General features: G+C 41.4%; 1 protein-coding gene across 3 annotated transcripts; it reads right to left on the bottom strand.

Moving 5' to 3' along the window:
• Positions 1-419: 419 nt before the first annotated feature.
• On the bottom strand, positions 420-7,877 carry RAMAC (RNA guanine-7 methyltransferase activating subunit). Of its 3 annotated transcripts, none has more exons than XM_065641673.1 (3): positions 7,808-7,877; positions 6,017-6,191; positions 420-5,669 (listed from the first exon to the last, which is right to left on the bottom strand). In XM_065641673.1, exons 2-3 carry the CDS (start codon positions 6,181-6,183, stop codon positions 5,480-5,482), a joined length of 357 nt encoding a protein of 118 aa, XP_065497745.1. In that variant the 5' UTR covers positions 6,184-6,191; positions 7,808-7,877; the 3' UTR covers positions 420-5,479. The 3 variants fall into 3 exon arrangements, with proteins under 3 accessions (XP_065497745.1, XP_065497746.1, XP_065497744.1); XM_065641674.1 differs by lacking the exon at positions 7,808-7,877 and adding an exon at positions 6,859-7,094; XM_065641672.1 differs by lacking the exon at positions 7,808-7,877 and having other exon boundaries at positions 6,017-6,201.
• Positions 7,878-8,867: the final 990 nt, after the last annotated feature.

Genomic DNA, 8,867 nt, shown 5'->3' with positions numbered 1-8,867 from the left:
CAGTGTAGCAGCAGCTGGGGTTCAGAAGAGGGTGTGTGTACCCCAAGCTTGATGCTCCATCACTTCAGAGCAGACGTTTCAAGCGCGTGGCTTATAAATGAGTAACGTGGGCTTGATCAGAGGAGAACGTGTGTCCGCACAGAGCGCTCGCACTGAACTGATCTAAACCCCCAGAGGTTTCGTTTGCTGTACGTAGATGCTCACACCTTCAAAACCACTGAAGCAGTGTTCTGGAGTGTACTTTAGTTTCAGGTCTCAGTGGCATTCATAAATCGAGATGACCTGATGACTGCAGAAGGGTAAAACTTAAAAAGCAGGCCTTTGCCATGGAAAATTTTATATTCTTTTTATTTTGTAAAAAGAATACATAATAGTTTGGGGCTGTCTGTACTTAGCAATTATTACTATTAGTTATTTTATTGAGCACATTTTCGATAGAAAAATGTATCATTTCAAGCATTTCTTCAGCAAGAAACTTCAGACATAACTTTAGACAAAGAACATCTGATTTCTGATCATCCTGAACTTGAAACATGGTGGCTAAAAGCTATGTGAAACTTCTTATAGTATGATTGGTTTTTTAACCTTTATCTTAATAGTACTAATTATAATCATAAGTTATTTAATTTATGTGGGTATATAAAAAACAAATTGTCTGTCCTCACACTGAAAAGAGCTTTGAAGAGGTTTAGTGTCTTAATGATTCAGTTTGAATAATTTGTTTTTCATGAATGAGGTTGGGCCTTGGTTATTTTTGTAGTTCTGTAACAAGTAACAGTTGTTTTCTTAACTTTAAGTCATCTTTTGAATAGATGAGGGGTTTTTTCTTCAAACAATGAGCAAGAGCAGCTTTGATACTTGATATTGATTCATCTTTTATTATTGAAGCAAGGTTTTAATTACATAATATGTGAAAAAATAAGCCAACCCATATTTGTGGGGAAAAAAAGTCATCCAGCTGCTGAAGTATTACTTGAAAAAGACACATCTGTTTTTTAGGAAAAATCCAACATTAATTTGTATTCCTGTTTGTTACAAGTAACAAAAAAGGTAACCATTGGGGATGATTTATCTTGTTGTATGTTTATTTGACTTACAGGAAAATGTCATTATTACCAGCTTTTACCATCTCTTATAATAAATTTGCATTTTAATAGGAGAGAGCACTTAGGAAGTCAGGGGGTGAGCTGTATAGAAATAACACTTTGGCATCACTGTTTCGCACAAGGAAATGAGGAGTGACAACCACTAAGAACAGTCCGTGCTTTACTGAAGAAAAATACAGGCCATGGTAAACACAAAAATAAATTCCAGCCTGTGGGGCCTAATGAAAAAATAACCCTCCTGATAGGCAGCACCATGGTGCGGTTGCCATCTCCTCTCTTGGCAGTGCTGGAGCCACTGGACCCTGTTTCCATCTCCAGGATTTACATCCGTGTCTCTGGATTCAGGCTGCTATTTCCGAGGTACTTTCAAGGAAACCTGATCTGCCCCATAATCTTGCTTCTGGTCATCAAAATATCAGTGCTGTGCATAATTTAAGCAGGGTTATATAGCTCTCTTCTAACATTCAGGGACAAGGGGATATATTGCAGTAATTTTTCCTGACTGGCAACTGAAAGGCAAGAGAGGTGCCGTTTGGTTAAAGAGCTCCTGGGCCAGTCGGTTGCTGCTGGAAGGAGCAGTCCTGTTCTCCCTTCTTGCTTCATGTGCCTTCCTCTCTTGTTTGTCAGAGAAGGTGTGACTACATGAGTTGGACCAGCCAACAAAATTTACCCAGAGTTGTGTAATTCAGAGATTTATATTTTTTTTCCTCAAAGGAAAAGGTGGTGGCAGACAAAACCTTAGCCTAAATCTGATTAAAAAAAGAATTTTCCTTACAACATCTCAGTGTAAGAAGTATAAGAAGCAAATGTGAACATGTTTCATGGTTAAGCAGAATGCTTTTGAGCAAATTAAGAGTTTAAACATATTCAGATATATAACTGCTGCAATATAGCCAGGTTATTTAAACAGTAGGAGATTAAATATGGTTTTTGTTCTAGAAGTTGAATGTTGATTATATGTGTATCAGAAATGACACTTGTCTCTCCTGTCTGAAATCTCTACTAAAGAGCCTCTTGAAAGTAGCTCAGCTTCTAACTAACCTTTCAAAGCACGTCTGCGCATTTCTATTCCCAGCTGCAGAGCAGGATACAATAGAGGTTGAATAGCAGTGAACACTTGTAAAATTGCATCTCACAAATCACACTAAGATTTTCTTTTTTACTATGAGCTTTCTTTTGCCTTCCAGTATCTAGTGGCTTAGCATTTTTTTAAAACACTAGTTAAGAAATTGTATAAAAGCTGCAGAGTTTTCTCAATTGTTTGCTACAGCACCTGTAATTTAGCATGATAATTCTTCAGTATCAATTAACAGTCCATACAAAAATGTTCTCTGTGTTCAGGAATGGATTTAGAACTGCTGCAAGAGCTGTATTCAGAGCTTCTGGGGCATCCAAACTCTTGGTAATGTAGCAGTCGTTTTTTAATACATAACATTTATCTTTCTTTTGCTTTATTCATGATAATAATGATGTCTGAGCAAATGTCAGATGGAAGAGATCTCTTGAAGTCAGATTCCAGACACTGAATTTTAATGTTTACCCTGCAATCTCCAGCATTGTTAAAGCAAACAATTTCTGTAGTATTTGAAGTTGCAAATGTTAAAGTTAACCAGCTTCAGTTTTGTCATCGGTAGTACGCTGTAATGCACAAACCATAATTGCAGGCAATACTTACTGGTTTTATTTAGCTTGACAGAAACAATCAGCTGGACTTTATCATAAATACTAATTCATCTAAGGGGAGACTGCTAGAGGTGATATATACTGAATTATGTTAACCTTTCTGTCCAGTGCAAGGCATGCATTTATTTAGAAACTTATTCCCGCCCCATCCCCCTCAAAAAAAAGATTCTTGACATAATTGTTCCAAGGAAAAGTTTTGTAAACTATACAGGTCCTTAAAGTTGAATTGGGAGCTGTAGTGGTGGTGCAGATGGAGTCAAGAACATAAAGACAGAAACGGGGAAGCTGCACTGGCCTTTGTCTCTCCTGGTCTCAGTCGAGAAACTCTGAATAAGAGAGCTGAAATCATGAAATGTGTGACTGCAACTTCCACATAGACCATCCTAATCTATCTGCTTCTACAGCTTCGTCACAGCAGTGTGGATTCTTCATTCACTAGCTGAGACACTAAAAATAAAATAGTTATTGGGCTTGAGGAAAGGCAACAGATGAGGCAGGATCCTTTCCTTTTGCCAGGTTTTATCTCGGCCTGAGATGCGGCTCCAGATGGTGAGGAAGAATATCCTGGCACAGTCTGACTTCTGTGGCAGCGCTGGCAGTGTGGGGGGTTTGCAGAGATGTGCTGGCTCCTTGGAGATGGGAGTCAGGGGTATCTGGCAGTTTGCATGTGATTCTGCATTGAAAGGGAATTCTACTGCGCCAACTTGCAGGCTCTCCATAGTGCACAGGGAGGGTAGAATCATGGAATCATTTTGGTTGCAAGAGACCATTAAGGTAAAGTCCAACCATAACCTAACTCTAGCACTAAACCGTGTCCCTAAGAGCCTCATCTGTACGCCTTTTAAACCCCTCCAGGGATGGTGACTCTACCACTTCCCTGGGCAGCCTCTTCCAGGGCTTTACAGCCCTTTCTGTGAAGAAATGTTTCCTAATATCCAACTTTGTATGATCCTGTATTCCCCAGTGTAACAGCTCCACCATAGCAATGAGGCTCCAGAAGGGTTCTACTGCATTTCATCCGGTAGAGCTCCTTAAAGCAAAGAAGTATCTCGCTAAAAGATTTCTAAGGTTAAACAACTGAATTCAAGGCAAATACTTCAGGAAATAGGTTGTTTAAAAAGTGTATCAGAGTTAGCAGTATTATAGGAAAAGTAGAAAAAAGAAACATTTAGCAGGTAGGTGGAGACTTTTGTATCATGGCTTTTGTATCACAGACTATGTAAAAGCTACATACAGTGTGTGTTTCCAACATCAACAGTAAACATACTCTTCAGCTCTTAAAAATCATCTCACGAGGTGGAAGACTCTGCTGTTGCCTTCTATATTTATTGTTTTTTAAATCAAGATGCACTAATTTGCACTCCTTATCACATAACATCATGACTCTTACAGCAGTCAGCATGGATGGCACTGTGTTTCTGTACAACAGCTGAAGAAAATGTCAAGTACAAAGAAATGCACTGCTCTCCTCGTACAAATCAGCTTATCACGTAAATGGTGAAACAGAGAACTTTGTCCCTATTATAGTAGAATGTAACATAATGGATTAACACTCCAGACTTCTAATTAATCACAAAGTGTCTCATCCTCCTGATTGTAGATGAGCAGGCCATTCTTCTCACTTAAGCCAACAGCTGTCCAGTATTAACACTTAATCTGTTGGTCCTGCTTCTGGTGCAGCTGTCAGCCTAGATGACAGTGTTGCAGTTCTGAATGTTTCAAAAGTAGGTTTCCGAAATATTCAGAAACATCCTTACCTGTGAACTATACTTTTATTGGGTGAATACTTAAAACACAGAACTTAAATTCTAAGAACTGAGCAACACTCTGCACTGCTTGTGCTATTTTCTCATGCAAAAAAGTACAGAACAGTAATGATTAGGGTTCCTTTCTTCTAGAACATGCACAAAATATTTAATACAAACTAATTACAATTATCATCAACATTTTACAGCTTTACTGAAATGGGAATTCCAAAATTTGTTATGCATACACCAAATTTGAGTTGCTACAAATTAATCTAAGTCTGATATCACTTCTCAGGTAAAACTTGTATGTTACTGAACTACTATGATAAGAAGATACACTACTTAATTTTTATTCCAACTTTTAGACTGTGTTTTGAGAGGAATACTGCAAGTAAATTGAAGCCATTGAGTCAACAGACACTAGGCTGAGCCCATAAAATATTTTTGTAACAGCATCTCTCTTCTCAGTTTTAAGGCATCTGAAATTCAAACCAAAGTGAGCTTTTTCTCACTATCAAAAGCTAAACTAAGAAATTCACTGCAGAGAAAGACAGAGTATGTCACTTTCAAAAAAAACTATCTTAAGGAAATGTGCCACTGCTACAGGCTGTACACAAACCACACCTATTTCTCCCGCAACCTGTTGTGCTTTCTAAAATGTAACAGAGAACTATCAGTGATGGAAGAAAAGTGTATGTATGTATTCAGACAAAAGAATATGAGATAGAAATTTAATCTAAGATCTACAGACTCTAAACAAACTGTATAATACACTTTTATTCATAAAAGGTATTATCTTTTTCAATTCACAACTACAGATAATCAGCAACAGACTGTAATACTGACTCTTCAGTTATCTATAAAACTGTGAAAAAAGGAGAAAATGGAAGTCTAACTGAATACGTTACACAGCATTACTGGACTTTCAAACTACAAGTGTCATCAGTAGGGATGGTAACGAGGCCCTGGGTTGTACGAGTTGTAGCCATATTGTCCATAGTGGGAGGAGTATGACTGTCCTTGCCTGTGCTGCTGGTAGTTATTGCCCCAACTTCTTTCTGGCCTCTGATTAGATCTATAGTCACCTTGCCAGTTGTATCTGTCTCCTCTGAAATATCTACCATCTTGAAACCTGCGATCAAAAGAAATGTCAGAGATTCACAATGCATGAAAAATGTTCCTGGCTGAGCAATAGCAAAGCCCAGGGCAGTGGGCTCAGTGGTTCCAGCTCATTCCTTACTAGAAAGCAGATCACTTAATACTTTTATACACAATGCAAAAACTTTGACTATCAATTCAGACAAAATGTAAAACCTCATTTATTTTCAGAAATGACTATTTCTCTTAAGCATAGTTACCTAAGAAGTAACAAGAAGATACTTCTATTAACAGAACAAATTCCTATCTTTCTTCTGAAATAAGCGATCATTTAACTATGTATCTGTGAAACTGCCAAGATTAAAGAAAAAAAATCAGTACCGATCTCTGTTTCTCTGGTTGCCACCAGATCTGTTTCTCCATTCTTCAACTATAGGAGGGGGATCTGCAGGGCGTTTCAGATATTCTTGGTATTCTTCATCATCTGATGTGAATCGATGAGCAAACATCTTTTCATAATTCAGGGGCATGTCAGCCAAGGAAGTCATTCTGAAAACTTGAAACATGAACACAATAAAAGTGGCTTTAGCAATGTATGAAGACTCTTACAGTAATAGCTACCAAAATCCACTTAGGGCAAATGAAGGACAATGAAAAGTTACACTCAGATTAACACAGCAATTAAGTTTTGGGCAGACAGCATAGATGACTGACTCTTAAGTCTTGATGATCTAATGTTGTAAATATCTCTCCTGAATAGCTTCTCTCTTATGGAAAGCAATTCCAGTTCCATGGGCAGTCTTTGGACATCTATACTGGACATGCAGACACCAATCTGTCTAAACACTGGGAGTGGTTTCAAGGGTCTCCATCCACACAGAAGAAATTCAACTGAAGTTAATACCTAATACAGTCAGCCATTACATAGCAGCAGTTTTGAATTTATTTTCATAGACCTAGATTAGATGAGCTATGGTAGAAAGATATGGGACATTCTGAGAGTTAGTAACAGAAAAAAATATTTCTTCAGGATGCACTCCCAATCCATTTTTAACAGGAAAAACGTTACTACCACTAGCTTGAAAAGTTTGCTAAGGTATAATATCATGCAAAACCTACAGACACATATAGCCAGCAAAGCAAAATAATCAGATTCACAATAATTTATGTGTTAATAACTTGATTCAGGGAAAGGACAGTACCTAAGAGGATTGTTAAATTACCTCATAACGTGCCTCTCTGATGGAATTTGTGTTTAAGGTCTTAGTTTCCTTGTTTACCTGGCTATATATGCATTTGCCCTTCAAACATTGGTGCTATCTAGTACTGTCCATCAGTAAAAGTCTGGCCCTAATAGCAGGTGCTGAGAAGGGCTCTATGCCTAATGTTTTAACAAGCTCTGGGTACTTAAGGTGCTTTAAGGGTCTTTGCCTCTAGTCTTCCAGATTAAGCTTGTCTGCTGTCTCCTGAAGATTTGCAGGCAGGACCAATATTCACCTTGTAAACTGGAGGAAAGGAAGGAGATGGGTTTCTTCCGAACCCTGGCAGCTAAAATATATACCCTCAATAACCAAGCCCAGCTCTTCTCCCCACTGTACCAACGAGCAGCCTGAGACGAGGGTCAGTGGGATGTTCATGGGGAATGCAGCACGTTACTCTTTCTGTAGGCTGAACTCCCTTTTTGTCACCTTCAGAGTTCAGCGCCTGGTGGCACATCGGCAGCCTTCCACCTAATGACACGGCGTAAACCTTTCTGAAGGAGGTATAGGAGTTATTTCTGCAGGATGTCCAGTGACCTCATCCTTGGTTCTTGCAAGGAGCTAACCTCGTTAGTTTTTACTGAGCTGTCTCCAAGGGACTTGGCTCCTCAGGGGCTCCCTCAGTGGGGCCGGGAGGTACCGCTGCCCTGGGGACCCGCAGCCTCCTCCGGAGAGCAGAGGAGCTGCTCTCCTCGCGATTAGTAATTTAGCATCAGCGCTCATCCTGCGGGAGCTGGTCACACAGACCCGTCGCCTTCCTCCGCCCAACGCCAAACACCTCAACGGCGGCCGGGGCTCCGTCTCCTCACAGCGGCTGGGGCCCCGCTCGCAGCCCGCTGAGGGAAGCAGCGGCTCTCGGCTTCCCGCTCCCCCCTCCCTCGCAGGCCCCTCCGCCACCATCGCCGCCCCTCACCGCGTCCGCCGGCCGCCGCCGCGCCGCCGCAGAAAGCCCCGCCTCTTCCGGGCCGCGCCCCGCCACTTCCGCCGGGCCCCGGGGGCAATGGCGGCCGCGGGGGGAGAATTGGTTCCCCCAAATTAGGATTTGATGCAAAGCCCATTGACATAAATAGTGCTGAGACTGTGAGGCGCTTTCCTTGCCTCCTGCGCGGGTTTTAAGGAGGCGGTGCCTGAAATATTTGGATTTTAACGGGAAGGCGCAACTGACAAGGGTGAAACAAACGCAGCGTGTGCAGCGGCAGCCCTGGTTGTGGCGCGGTGTGTCAGGCCTACAAAAGCTCAGAGATGCGTCGAGTTCTGTGTGAGGAAAGTGAGATGACACGAAGCCTTTTTGGCAGCTAAATAATTCTGCGTGAACCAAAATAATCCTGGATGGCACCTGTTTCGGCAACGTGTTTGTGCTCCCACCTGGTGCTGTAGATGGGGGTTGGTCCCGTCGCCCTTAACACGCGTGAAGTTCCATGTCAACGTCCAAACTTCTCCCGAAGGAGGTTTGGTGCCTGTAAATACCTGGGGGTGGCAGCTGCACCTGCCCTGCTGTGCTGGCCGGTGGCACCAGCCTCTGAAGTGCCACAGCGGTTATTAACGGCTCGCTGCCCAAAGGATTTATGGTGCGGGGATGTGGTGTTGCCTCTCTGCTCTAAATGAGGTGGTGTTGGTGTCCCTGTTCCCCTATTTGCCTTCTTTCCACAACGCTGACGTCTCTGCGTTTCTGACTATTTTCCACAACTGCTCAGCCAATGATTTTTAAATGGTTTCTCGTGCTGTGTGCAAGAAATGGATTTTTTGTAGTACCCTTTCAGGAAACAATATTTTTTTATAAGCTTTACTGGAGACTCTGTCGTTCACAGGCACTGGCAAAGCATAGAGACTGATAATCGAGAATGTCATTGAAACAAAATACCCCAGCAACAGCGATAGCAGCATTCAGTTCTCCGAAAACATTAGACCAGCCCTTGTTTGATATAAACAGAAATAATTACAGTCTGCTCTCCTGTGTGACCTATAGCAGGAGC

The sequence above is a fragment of the Caloenas nicobarica genome, chromosome 10, assembly GCF_036013445.1.
Source record: "Caloenas nicobarica isolate bCalNic1 chromosome 10, bCalNic1.hap1, whole genome shotgun sequence".
Lineage (NCBI taxonomy): Eukaryota > Metazoa > Chordata > Aves > Columbiformes > Columbidae > Caloenas > Caloenas nicobarica.
The sequence above is the reverse complement of the archived record's forward strand: the minus strand, read 5'-3'. Positions and strand labels throughout refer to the sequence as shown.